At 52.9% G+C, this 17,195-nt stretch overlaps 6 protein-coding genes across 6 annotated transcripts; 4 read left to right on the top strand and 2 right to left on the bottom strand.

Moving 5' to 3' along the window:
• Positions 1 to 2,278: 2,278 nt before the first annotated feature.
• HD553DRAFT_122054 (uncharacterized protein) lies at positions 2,279 to 3,351 on the top strand. Its single transcript, XM_046176508.1, has one exon. It carries the CDS (start codon positions 2,601 to 2,603, stop codon positions 3,210 to 3,212), a length of 612 nt encoding a protein of 203 aa, XP_046033918.1. The 5' UTR covers positions 2,279 to 2,600; the 3' UTR covers positions 3,213 to 3,351.
• HD553DRAFT_317624 (uncharacterized protein) lies at positions 3,024 to 6,214 on the top strand. The gene is made up of 6 exons (XM_046180767.1): positions 3,024 to 3,346; positions 4,192 to 4,543; positions 4,627 to 4,779; positions 4,849 to 5,211; positions 5,282 to 5,816; positions 5,890 to 6,214. The coding sequence occupies exons 1-6, from the start codon at positions 3,340 to 3,342 to the stop codon at positions 5,911 to 5,913; spliced, it is 1,434 nt and encodes a 477-aa protein (XP_046033917.1). The 5' UTR covers positions 3,024 to 3,339; the 3' UTR covers positions 5,914 to 6,214.
• Positions 6,215 to 6,994: 780 nt separating this feature from the next.
• On the bottom strand, positions 6,995 to 9,130 carry HD553DRAFT_121966 (ubiquitin-related domain-containing protein). Its single transcript, XM_046176507.1, has 12 exons — positions 8,939 to 9,130; positions 8,824 to 8,858; positions 8,530 to 8,742; positions 8,354 to 8,440; positions 8,168 to 8,284; positions 8,001 to 8,094; positions 7,880 to 7,929; positions 7,626 to 7,799; positions 7,491 to 7,545; positions 7,335 to 7,419; positions 7,189 to 7,252; positions 6,995 to 7,129 (listed from the first exon to the last, which is right to left on the bottom strand). Exons 1-12 carry the CDS (start codon positions 8,994 to 8,996, stop codon positions 7,109 to 7,111), a joined length of 1,053 nt encoding a protein of 350 aa, XP_046033916.1. The 5' UTR covers positions 8,997 to 9,130; the 3' UTR covers positions 6,995 to 7,108.
• A 98-nt stretch (positions 9,131 to 9,228) lies between these two features.
• HD553DRAFT_352267 (phosphatase inhibitor-domain-containing protein) lies at positions 9,229 to 10,403 on the bottom strand. Its single transcript, XM_046183679.1, has 2 exons — positions 10,102 to 10,403; positions 9,229 to 10,002 (listed from the first exon to the last, which is right to left on the bottom strand). Exons 1-2 carry the CDS (start codon positions 10,319 to 10,321, stop codon positions 9,386 to 9,388), a joined length of 837 nt encoding a protein of 278 aa, XP_046033915.1. The 5' UTR covers positions 10,322 to 10,403; the 3' UTR covers positions 9,229 to 9,385.
• A 199-nt stretch (positions 10,404 to 10,602) lies between these two features.
• Positions 10,603 to 12,755, top strand: HD553DRAFT_317616 (putative ATP-binding protein). Its single transcript, XM_046180766.1, has 9 exons — positions 10,603 to 10,825; positions 10,913 to 11,067; positions 11,189 to 11,293; positions 11,407 to 11,580; positions 11,654 to 11,950; positions 12,019 to 12,058; positions 12,140 to 12,327; positions 12,406 to 12,497; positions 12,587 to 12,755. Exons 1-9 carry the CDS (start codon positions 10,655 to 10,657, stop codon positions 12,658 to 12,660), a joined length of 1,296 nt encoding a protein of 431 aa, XP_046033914.1. The 5' UTR covers positions 10,603 to 10,654; the 3' UTR covers positions 12,661 to 12,755.
• A 146-nt stretch (positions 12,756 to 12,901) lies between these two features.
• On the top strand, positions 12,902 to 17,105 carry HD553DRAFT_317613 (phosphate transporter). Its single transcript, XM_046180765.1, has 13 exons — positions 12,902 to 13,300; positions 13,418 to 13,468; positions 13,546 to 14,514; positions 14,590 to 14,614; positions 14,685 to 14,858; positions 14,942 to 15,235; positions 15,299 to 15,643; positions 15,708 to 15,758; positions 15,819 to 16,202; positions 16,275 to 16,462; positions 16,520 to 16,678; positions 16,739 to 16,870; positions 16,935 to 17,105. Exons 1-13 carry the CDS (start codon positions 13,290 to 13,292, stop codon positions 16,939 to 16,941), a joined length of 2,790 nt encoding a protein of 929 aa, XP_046033913.1. The 5' UTR covers positions 12,902 to 13,289; the 3' UTR covers positions 16,942 to 17,105.
• The last annotated feature ends 90 nt before the right edge of the window (positions 17,106 to 17,195 follow it).

The following is a 17,195-nucleotide window of genomic DNA, read 5'->3' as shown; positions in this document are numbered from 1 at the left end:
TGCTAAGAGGACAGAAGTGTCTTACAAGGATTGGCGGCGGGTACCCTCAACCGTCTACAGGTACGTCTGCGCTTGAACGGAATGCGCAGGGTCTAGCAGATGGCTTACAAAGTGTTGTATCTATGCGCGAACCTCATTTCACAGTACCAGTCCCCAGGAAGCATCTACAAAGGTGTTCAAGACCAAATCAATCTGAACAAAAGGCCTTCACTTGCCGCATGGACCGGAAGAGTTATCCCATAGCCAATGCTAGTGTGGATGCCAACAATTTGGTAATATCTCGAGATGGTAACCGTTTGGTGTATCACCAAGACATCATCAACCTTGTCCCACTTGTGTACAAAATCACAGAACGGACCAGGGGTGGACTTGGTGCGACTTTTAAAGATGCGCTGCGCATCCTTGACGCTAGAAAACTGAGACATCAAGGACTTTATGCTTTGCGCTCTGGAGGCCTCTCACATTACACCAAAAGATAGTCTGCAAGCCAATCCGCAACGAGGATTCAAACGTTGTTCAGGTCTGTCTCAAACGAGCGAGCTTCGCCCGTGATGCACTGGTAATCATTTGAATCAAGGTGCTGCCTTCTCAAGCAGTGATGTGCCAGCCTTCTTGTAAAGTACGGATGAAGAAAGGTGACCACTAGTCAAGCGTTGGAGTTGACTGCAAGGCGTTTGGCATTTTCTCCATCCGCTTGATTTCTGCAATCCTGAGCACATGCAGATGATCAGCAGTGATAACAGTGGGCTATTTGCGAAAAAGGCTATATCGTCTGGCACAAAACTCGTTTCAAATCTGGTTCTGTACTCCTGGCTGGCAGAGGCGGTGAAGCAGCAGAGTTCTGGCAGATTTGTTCCCTGCCGGGGCACATGGTTGGCAATCCAGCGAACGGTAGCAGAGGCAGTCCCAACGAAGGGTTAGGGAACTTCAGCCATTCGCAGACGTCAAGTCGATCTAGCGTTTGGGGTGCCCATCACGATATCAGCGAAAGACGATGCGCCACAATAGTAAAGGGTATCATCCGAACGGACCTGACAATAGACCGTGGGATAGACCTGAAATCCTCGATTTAGTCTTTGTTCCTCGCAGATATCATCGTGGTGCCGCCTGCCCCATCAGACCCTGATCCCTAAATCGCTGGTCCCCTGATCGACCATCCCATCTGAAACGTGAACCCCCCTCGGCGTGGCTTATCGCTGATCGATGACGACGCCTCGCGTCATCAGCCCACGTGTCTTTCCCGCTTATCGTGACGTTACGTGATAATTACACCGAGTTCCCGCGCTATCCTTGTCGCTCTGCTCCGCCCCGCCCTTGCACCGCCACAGCCTCCCTCGAACCGAGAAATTGGGAAGATCTCGCTTGGACCCCGACCGACCTGCTCTTTTGTCGAGACCAGCCACCTCACGAACTTGGGACACTCGACAACATCAATCGTCTCGGTTCTCGTCTGCTGTTGTTGACAATCTCAGGCAACCTAGCCCTCGAAATATTGTGGTAACGCACGCTTCGAACTCTCGCTGGAACATCAGACTCCCTGCGAGGCTCACCCGAAAAGAGCGCCAAGAGATAGCAATTAAGTACCAGGACGAACTGCCTCGAACCCTCGGACAGCTATACCTGCAGGACCTGACCTCACCATCCCCAGGAGCTCAGGCAAGTCTCTCGTCTACTCGAAGAGAGCTGTGTCTCGTGCTGACGATCTGGACTGCCCCATCTCTCGCTCGTCACGTCATCCCGAATGATCTCATTGGACTCGCCCTGGTCTGGACCTGTTGGACCCCATCCCATTCCATGCAATACCATTCCATACACCTCACCCCATCTCGTCTCGACCACAACCTTCATCTCGGAAAATGTCTGCCAACCCATGATCTCGGATTGATCCTCGGCTTGGAACTGGGGTTTCAAACTACGAACAGACAAAGGAACCTCCCCTCTCGGACTTCCCCTGGATTACCCCTACCCCTGTCCCTAACCCTTAGCTCATCCACCTCGACTTCCTCGTCCTCTCGACGAAGGAGCTGGAGCAAGAAACGTCGAACGTCGGATCATCCGGGGTAGGATCTTTGCAATACGGAATTGAATAGCTGCAGGACGCATTCGATCTCCTGAGAAACGTCGTGAGGATCGTCAAGCTCGAAGATTCTAGCGGAGTTGTACGCCTTGAACCCATCACTTACGGGTCGGATTACGGTCTATCGTCCAAAATCGGATCCGGCATAAATCATCGAGCTCGATATCGACGTTGTTGAGACAGGCTATCCTGTATCTCACCCGGTCTAGAGCAAGCAAACAAGCGGACTTTCATAGTGTTCGTCCGGGAATCAAAAGAAGAATCACCTTCACATCGGGTGAATAGGATATAAAAGACGTGCGACAGGAGTTTCAGATAGGAGATCGGGAATAGGAACTTTGCCTACTGCTGGTCAAGACTACGGAACGATCGGAAAAAATCATTCGTCTTTGCGCAGTTGATTTCGATATCCGTCTGAAGGGTACGCCTTGTGATACTACGACAAGACCTCCAACACTCTACGCCAATAAAGCAAAATCGGCACATCTTCCATCAGGACTCGAACGACAGTTTCCACTTCATCATGTCACCCGCCGACGCCCACCTCTTCCGACGACAAGCCACCACAGGGGCCGCTGGTGATGACGGAGATGCAGCATCTACTTCTGCTGCTGCAGGTACACCTACATCCGCTGCTGCTCCGGAGACGACATCTCAGGCTGCAGAGACATCAGCTGCGCCCGAGACTACTAGTCAAGGTGAGCTTCCGGCCGCCTTTCTTTCTCGATCTTTCTTCTTTCTCTTTTCCTTCTGGGCGTTCCGCTGCCTTTGTGTGGTGTCTATGTGTCTTCGAGCCTGTGTCTTTGCGGTTCTGCTGGGTGTATCTGTGCGGTTCTGGTCCTGGCATATGCGTTCCGGTTGGGTGTCAAGAAAAAGCGCGTTCTCTTTAGCGCGCGCGAGGTCCCTCGTCTCAGCAAATCCAAACAAAAGAAGCGTGGGGACCCAGAACGACCTCGACCATCAATCATCAATCACCTCACACGACTCGGACCTCGCCATCGCAATCTGGACATCCCCTCCTTTTCGACAATACACTCTCTTTCTCAGCCTTGGAATTAGTCGTTCGAATCGATCTATACGGCGAGCCGAAACGCGGGAGAAATCGGAATCATATAGCCCTTTTCGGACGCGATAACAACTACACCTTCCCCCATCAAAATCGATTCCGAACATAACATCACATCAAAGCAAACTTGCCCTTTGACTCGACCATTCCTACGACATCAAGACATTCACACCAGCTTCAAGACGAGTGATCAAGGATGAGTTGTGGGTATTCGCCATAGCCTCTCTTCTTGTGATTTGGACGGGTCGCGAACAACGCAAAGCAAAGGACGGGAAAGGAAGGGCGGCGATTTGGTGATGCGGAATGGGAAAGAGATCGACCAGCCGTATCCTATCAGGCAGGACAAATACGGGTTCCGGGACGTTTTCTTGGAGCATGAAGATGTCTGGCAGGGTCGTCTTGATCGGGCTGGGGTTTGGACGTGGATTCCAGATCTGAACCCGGACACAAAAGGGGCGGGAAAGGACCGAGAGACAGGCAATCATGTCGAGACGGGCGAGACGAACTCCTTTGGCCCTGGACAAAATGATCTAGTCGGAGTGGACGTCTTTTGTCGAACGTCTACCTCAAGTCTTCTCGCCGCCCTTGGCCTCGCTACACCCTTGCCTGGTGGACCGCAACCCGATGTCCGTCATCACCCGAAACGAGGTCAAGACGGAGTTGAGATTCAGATCTGGCGATGCGGCACGGCAAAGAGTAGCCGTAATGCCTGCGGCCGCTGTTATTTGGATATGGGAGGTCGATAGCAACCCGGGGTCACCTCATTTGCGTCTTCGAGCCGAGAAAGGCTGAACGACTGGGAGGTAGCATGCCACGAGGACGAGGGAGTGATCAGGGCGAAACGGGCGGTTCTTGTCGAAAAAGCAAGGGCCCTCCTTTGATCCTCCTTGGACACGTTCAGGAGCGGATGCTCTGGATCGGGTTGGAGAGGAGCAGAGACATATACACAGACACACAGGCAGACACCAGACGCATACAGACCGGCTTGCTTTGACCGTCCCGCCAGATTGCCACGAACTTATACTGACATTCCGTTCCTCCGATGCAGCTCCCGCTACCTCACAAGCTCCTACCTCGGCTGAGCCCACAGCCCCGGCCACCTCGGCTGCACCCGAGACCACCCAGGAGCCTTCCACCTCCCAACAGCCTACTACCTCTCAAGCACCTCCCACCACCTCTCAAGCACCACCTACCACATCGCAAGCACCGGTAACAACCCCACCGACAACGTCGAATCCCCCGAGGACGACAACGGCTCAGCAGACGTCCCAGCCGCCGGTGACGACCACTGAACAACAACAGACTACGCAGCAGCAACCCGAGACGACGGTCGTACAGAGTACTTCTCAGAGTACGGTTGTCGTCACCGTACCTGGAACCACTGCCCCAGGAACCACTGTGTGAGTTCAGCGTCGCGTATGCGCCTGTGCATAGACCCGTAACTGAACCCAATCCGACCGCCTTTCTGACTTGGAATGAATAGCGGTCCCTCAACCCAAGAACAGGTCACCACGGTCCCGGTTTCTCAGTCGACAGTGGTTGTTACCGAGGTGGGATCGAGCGGATCTTCGAGGAGCACCCAGGTCGTCACCGTACCTGCCAGTCAGGTCACGAGCGCTCCTACCAGTAGGACTAGGTGAGTTAACGTCGGTTCGCCTTATCATGTCCAGATCTTGGCTGATCTCGGACAACTTCTCGCCTTTAGCACCCTCACTTTGCCTGCTGGCGTCACCTCGGGTATCGTAACGACCGAAGTCACGGACGCTATCCTTGTGACGACTACCAACAGCCGAGGCGAGCTCATCACCACCGCGCCGGCTACCATCACCTCGGCTGTCGTGCAATCCGACGCCAACGGAGTCTTCTATACCGTCACTCAGATTGTCAGGAACCCGAGCGGAAGCTTGAACGATGGCAGTGGCAATTCCGGCGGGGGCACCAGCGCGTTCTTCAACAATACCGGAGCGGTCGTTGGTGTGTTCGTCGTTGTTGGAATCGCGGGAGCGGCCATTCTGTTGGGCTTCGGGTTCTTGTTCATGAGGCGAAGGAGGAGGCAGAGGTTGGACAGGTGGGTGCTTGACCTGCTTCTTTCTCAGGCTTCGAACATGTGACTGATGGTAGATGATCAACGATCGCAGGGACGTTGCTGCCGCCGCTGCTGCTGCCAATGCGGCCGCTATGCGTACGCCGTTCGAGGACGACGAGGATGGTGCCGGCGGAAACACCTCGTTCAACAGTTCGAGTGGACCTGCCATGACCCAGTACGGGGGATTCTACGCTAGTGACAACGGGCCCGGTGGATACGACCAGGAACGTCATGGTGGATACGACCCTTACGCCGCTGCCGCTGCTGGTGGAATCGGGGCTGCCGCCGTCGGTTCTCACCAATACCACAACGACGACCCATATGCCGATAACAACGCACCCAACGCTCAGGGCGGAGCATATTACCTCGACCCCAACGATTACGACTACGACAAGGCGTCGAGGAGCGATCAGGGATTCAGTTACGATCAGCCTGGGCATGGCAACTATGAGCAGGGGCCATACTCGGACGTGCCGCTCGCTGCGGGTGGTCAGAGGTCGAACTACATGCTGAGCAGGCAGGATAGCGAGGGAAGCGTAGGCGATCATACGCGCGATGCTTACAACAGCCGTGGCGGTCCGCTCAAGGTGAGTTACAAATGGCTTCACCGTGGTCATGTCGCGCGCAAAGGCTGATTTGCGAACCCTTGGTTATCCGCAGGTCGCCAATCCATCTGACGAATAGTCGCGCCCCGGTTCTTTCCGACAAAATCGATACCCCCTCCTTCCCTTTCTCATGTAGTGCCACCCGTCTCGTTCTCGATATGCTTGTTCCGGTCAGCTACGTTTTGTATCTTCCATGGACTTTACCATCTCCCTCCCTGCCTCGTTCTCGTTCTCGCTCTCTCGCGGTACCCGTCCTATTATTATCTCTCGATCGTCTCGTCACTTTATAGTAATACTAGTCCGGATGTTTTGTTAGCGGTTTGTAACCTCCCGTCCCGGATCAATGAACACGATGTGACGATTGAGCCGATATGGAGCACGAAGTCGGCGGCGCTTGTTACAGATCGCGGTACCATGGCTTCAGCTTTAATACATAAGCTTCCGTCTGTCCCACTTCTTTCATCTTGATAGTCAGCAGGTCGTCCCCCAGCTCTTGTCACGTCAGCAAGCGATCTCGACAACCTGCTGTTCTCACACAAGTCGTTGTGGTTTGAACTGTGGTGATATGCAGTTCAGCATGGTGTGGGTTTACAAAGCCAGATCCAATACTCCCTGGCCTCCAGGAACACCGATAATGCTAGTAAGTTGTACAAACCATCAACTCGTTCGTCTCCTTCAGAAAATGTCAACTGCTTGCTATGTCCATTTCTATCACAGCTCTTACTGTTTGTTTCATCCCCCAATAAAAGCGGCGCACATAGGGAGGTTCATTGTGATGGGAGCAAGGAGGAGGCAAGGAGGTCATTGTTATTACGGCGACAAAGCCACCTCATGGTGCAGGGATACTTATGGCTATATTGGAGGACGTACGGCTCTCGTTCTTGATCAGGGTGTTCGCAAGGGAGTTGCACTGGGGAGTACAAGCATGACTGTGCAGAATTGTTTTGCTTGTCTGGGGTTGTTGGGGTTGATCTTCGGCTCATATAGACCCTAATCTTGACGATAAATTTATGAGGGATTACCGGTACACAGCGATAAAGGGTCATACTTCAACGAAATTGCCACTGACAATCGATCGTGATCGAGGTACTTTTGCTGTGGACTGAGGTCTAAATTGACTGCTCACTGTCTGCGCGTTGCTGAGAAAATCCAACCGAGAAAGATTGTGGATGCGGAACGTCTCTGAAGAGCGAGCTCCGAGTGGTGAACATCATCGTTTTGTACTATCATCGAAGTATTCTCGTATAATCTTGTTTCATTCGCCACGAGACGTCTCACGGCGAGGCCATCAGAACCTGCATAATCACTCTGTCAATTCGGTATGAACCCGCTTACTTCAGGTAGTGGCACTCACAGCACTCGGTGTCAAGCCGTTATCACGCAAAGACTTGTTCATATCGCCGGGTCCGAAGGTTTTTCTGCAAAGCGCACATTGATTAGACATGTTAGCTCAGGTTACGACATTAACGGGCCTCGATGGGCCGAGAAGCAAGGGCTTGCCTTGGGAAGGTCATAGACAACTTGACCGAGTCTGCGTTGAAAGAGAGGTTCTCCGAAGCAATAAACTCCGCTACCGCAGATAAGGCTGTGTATCAAGATACGGTCTAAATCAGCATCGAGATAGCTGCATATTCGGCAAGGAGATGTTCAACTTACGGCTATCTGAAGGCAAAGTCTTGGTCAGAGGAGCGCCTCCAGTCGACAACCTGATCTGTTTGCAGGTCAGCACCGAGATCGAGAGACGTAAAATCAGCTTTCGAACAGTTCCACCTCCTCGATGTCCTGACCCACCTGCAACCGAGTATCAGGGTAGTCCTTGCCCTTCAACCCGCTACCGGCTGCGGCAGCGATGCTAGCAGCTCCTCCGATCGCAGGTCCAGAGCTAGCCGCAGCTTGTGGAGGCTGTTCTCCAGCCCTCAATGCCTTTTCCTTGGCAGCCTTTTCAGCTCGAGCCTTCTTGTCAGCCTGTTCACGAGGATATTCGAGAATTTATACGATCAGCTTCATTAATTAAGGGGTCTGACATGGAAACGGAGAGGACCCACCTCAATCTGAAGCTTGACGGCAGCTCTAGCCTTTGCCTCTAACTCCTTGTCTGGTCGAGCACAATGCCATCCGCCATCGTCAGTAATAAATCAACGAAGACTTCCTCACTTTATGACCCACCCTTCTTGGCCTGAGCCGCCTCCTTCTCCATCGCTTTGATCTTCAGGTCTTCTTTGATCTTGCCTGCATCCTGCCCAGCTTTCCGTCGCAGGATCTATAGCAAGGCGATCAAAGCTTAGTTTCCGGGAGAGAACGTCGATTTCTCAGAGGGACTACTGATGACGAACCTCGTTGGCCTTGTTGGCCTTAGTGTCCTCCTCCGCCTGTCGAGCTCGCTTCTCTACCAACTTTTTCCTCAAGTCCTCCAACTTGGCCTTGCGTTCCTCCTCGGTCAAAGGTACGTACTGCGATGTGTTGGCGTAAATATTTTAGCGACACCAATAACGGTACTGCAGGGTTAACTATCGACAAACCTCCTCAGTCGACTCTTCAAAGTTGGAGTGACCCGATTTCTCTGCATGGAACGAGACCAAGGAGGTGTTTTTGAAGATCTTGCCACACTATCGATGCCAGCAAGCCCAGACCGAATCAGCTTCGTAAGCCTTGCTTCCGAGCCTACTGAGCATCTAGGCAACCGGATGAGGCTCACATCGGTACACTTGACGCTCTTTGCCTCGACATCGTCTGCCTTTGAAGGATCACCGCCCATCTTCTTGATGTGAGCTTGTAAAGCCTCTTGATCGTCTTCGTCCTCGTCGTCATCGATATCCATGGGCTTGCCTGCTGACCCGGATGCAGCGGTTGCTTCATCCCCAGCAGGAACAGGGTTGTCCATGTTGGCAACGATGTGGTCGAGAGCGGGCTGCAGGCGGGTGCAAGCAGGCACAGACGAGGAATGTCAGCTATAGATCGCTTCATATCGTTGCTAATAAATGAAGCTCACCTGAAGTCCGGCGTTCTTTGTCGCCTTTAATGCCCCTAGAGATCCCCAAGCCACAACACCATCGGTTCCAAGACTCTCCTACATCAACTGAATAAGACCGAGACGTCCGACTTACAAGCGATCCTATCGGCCTCGAAGCCCATTTCCATCAGTTGAGCCTTGTCGGAAGCCATTGTTGTTTGCTATCGATTTCGCTTGCAAGTCGGTGCGAGGCGATCTGGGGATCGATTGTCTGACAAGTAGATCGGCAGGCTACGGAATTCCCTTGACTAAGTATGTTGTCGAGTGGAGGGAGAGTATATTATCGTGGCAAGTCGATGAATCGATGATGATCGTATCTGAATGTCGACCCATCATGCCGCTCGACCCCGTTGAACGCTCGACCCACGCTTACGTCATCGAAACTCTTGCCTTCTGAAGGATATGCAGCTCGAGGACAATTCCGGTCATACTCGATACAAACACCAGGGATGCTACAAAAGACGTCTATCTCTACCCTACCTCTCCTTCACCTCCATCCTGCTCTTGTCGAGCATTTATCACTCGATCCGATCATACCCCTTCATTCCACCCCGACCTCGTACCGATTAGGTTTAGCCTTCACCAAAGGCTTCGGCTTTCGCCTCTTCTTCCTCTCCACCTTCTCCCCTCTGCCCGCATCTCGCCCAGAAGTGGAAGAAGCGGAAGAGGTGGAGTCGTTATCGGTGTCTTCCCCTTGCATGACCCTTCGGACGTGCGATGTCTGTTTTTCCCTGATCTTTCGGGTCCAGGCGACGTCCACCTCGGTTGGGTCGGTATCGTCCTCCTCTTCGTTGATACCATCGGCCGGTTGTGCTTGTACGAGAGTGGGAGTAGCAGAAGAGGAGGCCTGGGCGGAGGATTTATGACCGTGGTCGTGTTCGTGGTCACACCCGTTGCCATGCACATGCGCCCGTCCTTTCCCCTTCTCTTTCCCCTTTCCCTTCCCACCCAAAGTCCTCCTCGGTCCATCCTCCTCACTCTCGCTATCAGTCTCGCTTCCACTCTCCTCCTTCTTCCTCCTCCGTGGGCTCGGCAGGTCGCCATTCCCTCGTCCCACAGGTCGGCCTCCTTCATCGTCGGAGCCTGAGCTGGAACTCGAGCCGGATGATTCCGAGGACGATTCGTCGAATTTCCTCGGTTTATGATAGATACAGCAGACTAGAGGACGCAGCCATATGTGAGAAGAACCACATCAGTCACTTTTTGTGGTTGCGACGTGTAATTCGTGAAGAAATGGCTAAGAAGACCAGTACTCACTCTTACTGCTCTTCTTCCCCATATGTTCATTGTCAACAACATCTTCATCCCAGACGACCCTTCTCCTACTGACCGGCCCACCTCTCAGTCTCAAGACCTTGACTTGGTGGCCTGCTTGCTGAGCATCCGGAGGAGGGGTTGTCGAGGTGGCCGTATGTGATCCGGAGGGGGTCGGAGTAGATGCGTTGGTGCGGGTGTAGGTTGGTAGGTGGGGTACCATCGTGGACTTTGATCGTCGTCGTTCTGAGGATGGAGCAAGAGGATCGTATGCTCTACCAAGCACAGTTACATGATGTTTGGGCTTTTCTGGTATATCTTGAATTGATGAAAGGGGACTTGCTTGTGACAACAGCAACAGAGAAGCAGTCTTTTGAGAGCGATCATTTTGATTACGTAATCTAGATTTCAAGGCGACGAGGGCGCTTGCTCCCTTGAAATTCCACCTCGGTCATGTCCATCCGTCTTGTAATTTCAACAAACTTATGAACCTCCCTTGCAACAATCATATCGTCTTCTACTTCGGACAGCACAGAAGATTTAGCACTCGTTCGGAATGTCTGATTCTACCGTCCCATCAAGCGTACCTCCAGCGGAAGAACCGGCGTCGGGACCTTCCGAACCCAAACCTACCGCCTCATCCAGCTCGACCTCGAACGCAGCTCACGATGGCGAGACCAAGAAGAAACAGCCCATTTGTATCGTCGTTATCGGAATGGCAGGATCTGTAAGCTTTTCTATACTCGCTCAACAACTTTCTGCTCTTGCTTCTGTATTTTACTGATTTTGAACCTGATCTGCGCTGGATATGCAGGGCAAGACGACCCTGATGCAACGTCTCAACTCGTATCTCCACTCCAAGAATACCCCTCCGTACATCCTCAACCTGGATCCTGCCGTGACTCATATGCCTTACGAAGCGAACATTGATATTCGGGATACGGTCGACTACCGGGAAGTCATGAAACAGTCAGTATGAGAGTCGAGAGGGTCTTGATTCTGTATGACTAATACGGAACCTCTATCTATCTGTCTCCCTACTTTTCCTGAAACCCTCTTTCTGTTTCCTCGTCATTGACCGGCTGGATAGGTACAATCTCGGACCGAATGGAGGGATCTTGACGGCGCTCAATTTGTTTACTACCAAGTTCGACCAGGTCTTGGGTTTCGTAGAAAAGCGTAGCGAGAGCGTCGAGTGAGTGACCCGCTGCGCCTTGTCCCTTCCTCTCACTCGGGGGCTCTCATTTCCGTTACAATCTGACCTTCTCCTCTTTGATACCACTCGCATTTTCTTCTCGCTCCTTCTAGTCATATCCTCCTAGACACTCCAGGCCAGATCGAGATCTTCACCTGGTCTGCTTCGGGATCGATCATCACCGAATCCATCGCCAGTTCCATGCCGACATGTGTGGCGTACGTGATCGATACGCCGAGGACGACGTCGCCGAGTACGTTCATGAGCAACATGTTGTACGCTTGTTCGTGAGTAGACCCGGCACGATGCATAGAGGAATCTCGTCGAAATCGAATTGCAAGCTGACGCCGCACTCGACAGGATCTTGTACAAAACCCGTCTGCCCTTCATCCTCGTCTTCAATAAGACCGACGTTCAACCTCATCAGTTCGCAGTCGACTGGATGAACGATTGGCAACTCTTCCAGAAATCCCTGCAAGCTTCCACCGAGGGCGGCGACGGGGAAGCTAATTACATGAACTCGTTGATGAACTCGATGTGTCTGGTCTTGGACGAATTCTATGAGGGGCTCAGAACGGTCGGGGTGAGCGCGATGACAGGGCAGGGGATTGGAGAGTTCTTCGAAAAGGTCGAGCAGGCTAGGGAGGAGTATGATCGGTGAGTGAGGGGACTAGCATGGCAGGCTGTCGGAATGCTGATCTAAGCTGTTGGTCATATCGACGCAGGGACTATCGCCCCGAGCTGGAAAAACAAGCCAAGGAAAAGGCAAGATCACCTCTCATCACCTTCTCACCTTCTCCACACTAAACTGACTATTCATCTACATCCCCTCCGTCGCATTGATAGGCAGCAAAGAAAGAGGCAGACAAGCAGTCTCAGCTCGAACGTCTGATGAAGGACATGTCCACGTCCGAGTCTACACGGACGTCAGCTTCCATGCCGGGAGGTCGAACGGGAGATGATCGACCGGGCAGTGGGGTTGGACCGGGGAAGAATCCGTTTGGACCTCATGGGATGAACGAGCGGGAAGATCGGTGAGTGCTGTCGGTATGTGATAAACATCGGAGGGGACGCTTATAGTATGTCATCGTACTGGAAACTTCATCCTACAGGTGGTACGATCAGGAAGATGGGGAAGGCGACGATGATGAGGACGAGGACGATATGGAGAACGACGACGAGCTCGGACCTGACGCGGATAAGGGTGAGTTCCTACAGTCCTGAGTTCAACAGCAGCACACTACGTTCAGGCCCTGACAGTATTCATTCCCCCTGGGGCAATTGTCTTGATAGAGCAACCTTATCCAGGTCAGAGGAGGTTTGGGGATCAAGGGTTTGAGGATTCGAATTGGGCTCGACCTACTTGAGGGTGGTAAGACTGTCACGAGCGATAGACGACACGTGTATGATATCACAGCACAGAGGCATATCACTGTACCCATAAGACATGATTAACGAGGCTCGTGGACAGGGTTGCGACCGATTGAAGTGTCCTGTCTGGCTGTACGGCTAGGGGCATCGACACCGATTTCTCGCACGCGTGATCAACTCGAATCGTCGAGCTTGGCATTTCTGACAAGGGGGGGGGAATGAGCGGTAAGCTCTCGTGAAGATTCAAGCAACAACGTTCATTCACCTGTCGACTCGACAAGACAGCTCAGTGCACAACGCTCCGATCGGGTGTCGCTGACTGTGGCCGCTTTTATCTCCGCTCGCCATCATCCTGGACCTCCTATCGAACCTCCAACGCCTGCCGTTCCTCGACAAGTTTGCACGACCTCGACCCGCTATCTCTCACGTGGACGACGTCGATAGTAGTACCGACAACATCAGCGAACAGAGTCGACCTCTTTTCGGTCGTGCTAGTGACCGCTTCATAATACATCAAGAGCAAGAAGGTCGAGGAGGTGATCATATCCCCCTCTTACCACTCAATCACGGCCCATCACAGCAGTCGGCACAGAGGAACGTCGCTTGGAAAAGAAGAGACGGCAGGATGAAGTTTGGGTATGTCGTGGTGATCCACCTTCTATCTCTCATACTGGCCCAAAGCTGTGTGATTGAACACTGGTACTGACATGAAGGCATTCTTACTGTATCGACATCGTTTGACTTTCCGTGCAGTACCCTTTTGGAGCTGAATTCGAATATAGAATGGTTTGACAAATATGTCGAGTGAGCCTCTTAGCAGCTTTCTGGTTTCCTGGTCCGATTTCGCTGAATCAGGGAGATCTCCTGCTATTGTTGATCAGCTATGACGGCCTCAAGAAGATGTTCCCGGCCGAGCCTTTCGAGCCGTCTTACCGTGCCAATCGACAGGATGACCCAGAGGCCTCCCCGCTACTGACCGCTGAGAGGCCGCAAGGGGCAAGCGAGGAGGAGTTCACATCAGCTCTGGATCGGGAGCGGAACAAGGTCATCGAATTCTATAAAGAAACCGAGGATGAGCTGCAGAACACCTTCAAGACCATCTTGGGGGAAGTCCGGGTGCTGGAAGAACGCGAGTTTGACGATATCATCGAAGAGGAAGACGAGGACGAAGAAGGGCTTAGCGACCGGGAGGAGAACCTTGGCAATTCGGGGTTCCGGAGCAGTCAAGATGGTGCAGGTCTGGAAGAAGGACTCCCCAACGGTCGTCGATCTTCCTATACCCCGCAATCTCCTCAACGCGCCAACAAGTCGTTCATGCAAAAGAACCTCGCTTCGTTTTCGAACCGATTCCTCTCGACCGATCCTCAGCGAGACGAAGCCGATCTTCTCGAAGCTTCCCTCACTCCTCAGGTGCAACAGGAGACCCGAGCGCGATCACGTTCAAACGCCCGGAGATCCCGACTCAACCGTACCACCTCGTCTGATCTCGGCAGACGTACGAGCGACGAGAACCGTCGAATGTCAGCTTCGTCTGCTTCCTCTGGCGGGCTAGGTCCTGCCGCCAGCATGTCCCGCAATCGAGGCAACCTCGGGTTGATCCCCATGATCGACCCGACACCCCTGTCCGATAGCATCTTTTCCACCTCGGCTGCTGTCCACAGTACCGGTGGACCGAGATTGTCCGGTGAGGACGGCGAGGGAGTGGATTACATCTGGACCGCTAGTTCGGATTATGGAAAGGTCTTGAGGATCGGTTTTAAGAAGAGGATCGCCAGGATGTGGTTGGATGGATATGCCCTGAAGGGCTATGTCGAGTTGAACCTGACGGCGTTCGAGAAAATCCTGAAAAAGTAAGTCGATGGTCGAAGGTTTGTCGTCTAGACTATTCGGACCAAAGATCCTGATACATGACGAAATAACGACAGGTACGACAAGAACACCGGATCAAAAGTAAATCTCATCCCATGTTCCCTGCTCTGACTTGCCGATCTGCTCAGCTGACAGATCGATCTCTTCACAGCTCAAGAAGCGTTACATCGAGTCGACGGTTATGACTTCGTACCCGTGGCAGACCGAGACCAAGGAACACCTCGAAGAGACCATGGAAAAGATCTTGTACCTGTACGCGCGAGTCGCCGCTGGTGGAGATCTAGAGCTCGCCAAGCAGCAACTGCGAGCACAGCTCCGGGAAAAGGTCAGCAAATACTCGACTTTGTCCTCTTATCGTCTTGTATTTCCTTCACCAACGCTAACGTGTCATCGAATCTGATTCCGCAGATCGTCGTTGACAGGGAAACCATCTGGTCCAAGATGGTTTCCGAACGTCGCCAGAACGATAATCAGCTCAAGGTCGTCACCGAAGGTCATTCTTCCTCGGAAAAGACCCACAGTCTTGTTCGGACGCCGCTGGGTAGCCTGCACGTGCCCACCTGGCTAAGCTGGAACGGCATTATCTGCGTGGTTGCCGCGATCGTCTTGGTTGTGATCGTCAAGGTCAATCCCTTTGACAGGCAAGAGGAAAGCAATTGCTTGGCTATGTTGGTTTTCTGTACACTGTTATGGGCTACGGAGGTGAGTAGTGGACGACCCGAGGCTGCGCACCCGTTCAACTGAACCGAAATCACCCGTCACCAGGCTATCCCCTTGTTCGTAACCAGTTTCTTCGTGCCATTCTTGACGGTCGCGCTCGGGGTGCTGCGAACCACTGACGGCAAGGACGAGCGGATGCTAGCAAGCGAGGCGAGCAAGTACATCTTTTCGGTCATGTTCTCGCCTACGATCGGTCTTTTGCTCGGAGGTTTCACTATCGCGGCGGTACTATCGAAGACTCGACTTGATGTCATGACCGCTTCTAGGGTCTTGAACGCTGCAGGGTCAAAGCCAAGCGTAGTGTTGTTGACCTTGATGTGCATTGCGACATTTGCGAGCATGTGGATCAGCAACGTAGCTGCGCCCACTCTGTGTTACGCGCTCATCAAGGTGAGTCGTCCCCAACCGGGTGCCTCCCTATAGTTGCTGAGCGTCTGGGATCGCACAAATACAGCCCATCACGGATGAGCTACCTCCCAAATCGGCCTTCTCTCGATGTCTGATTGTGAGTACCTCTCTATGTGGCGGATCTCGCTGCTTTTCCTGAGCCGTCCTTTACGTATAGATCGCGATCGCCCTGGCTTCGAATATCGGAGGGCAAGCCTCTCCCATCTCATCGCCGCAGAACCTGATCGGTCTAGCAGCTATGGACCCTCCCTTGTCGTGGCTGCAATGGTTCGCTGTTTCGCTCCCGGTCGCCACCGTGTCTGTGGTAGCCATATGGTCGTATCTGCATATCGGCTACCGATGGGAGAGGGATCTATCTATCCCCCGGATGAGGAAGAACACCGATCCCCTTACCTGGACGCATTGGTATGTGCTCTTCGTCACTGCCATCACAATCATACTTTGGTGCATCGAGAAGAAGTTTGAAGCCTGGGTCGGCGACATGGGAGTGATCGCCATCATCCCAATCATCGCCTTTTTCGGCACGGGCGTCCTGTCAAAGGTGAGGTGCGAGTGGCCAAGCATCAGAATCGCCTTGATAGCTCATACAGTCGACTTGATTCATATATTGCAGCAAGATTTCCATTCCTTCCAGTGGTCGATCGTTTTCATCGCCATGTCCGGATCCGCACTCGGTCGAGCGGTACTATCATCCGGTCTGCTGGATGATCTCAACAAGGTATTGGAAAAGGCTGTCGAGGGGATGGGCCTGTTCAGCGTAGTCCTCGTCTTTGCTTGCATCAGTCTGGTCGTTGCAACCTTGTGAGTTCGGGTTGCTATATTACTGCGCAGCCGACGCTCAACTTCAGCTTCTCACAGCATCTCACATACGATCGCTGCGGTCCTGCTTGTGCCTATTGCCGAGAAGGTCGGCGAGGGGTTGGCCGATCCTCATCCGAGGCTCTTGATCATGTTGTGTACCTTGATCTGCTCCGCTGGAATGGGTCTCCCTCAGAGCGGTTTCCCCAACATTACAGCGTGAGTTCCGGTTTGCGGCGCAATGTTCGGCTATTCCGCTTACTCCGTCTGCGACACCAGTATCGCACAGGAGAACAAGCTCGGGCAGAGATATATCGCCGCCAGCGACTTCCTCAAGAACGGTATTCCTGCCTCGATTCTGGCCACTGCGGTTATCGTCACCTTGGGTTTCGGCATCTCAAAAGCGATCGGGTATGTCGCTATGGTATCTCAGCTCAGTCTTAATCGTTCTGACTCGGAATTCTTGGCTCTGCAGATTATAACCTAGACAGCGCACCATGTTGCATTTTACCCACCCGTGTATAACGTTCAGTTCTTTGCAATGACATGCTTTTTTGGTGTTCAGGTTGATATAGGATCTGTGTCGTGCTGACGGAAGTCGGAAACGTTCGTGAACGCGACGCTTGAAAAGGGGGTGGAGCGGGCCAAGGTGGAATGGGCAAGGACATGACGATCTTGTGACCCCTGGCCTGACACTAAGTAGTGGTGTCCCCTCCACGTCAACATTGCACCTCAT

The sequence above is a fragment of the Filobasidium floriforme genome, assembly GCF_021052385.1.
Source record: "Filobasidium floriforme strain CBS 6241 chromosome Unknown HD553scaffold_22, whole genome shotgun sequence".
Classification (NCBI taxonomy): Eukaryota; Fungi; Basidiomycota; class Tremellomycetes; order Filobasidiales; family Filobasidiaceae; genus Filobasidium; species Filobasidium floriforme.
The sequence above is the reverse complement of the archived record's forward strand: the minus strand, read 5'-3'. Positions and strand labels throughout refer to the sequence as shown.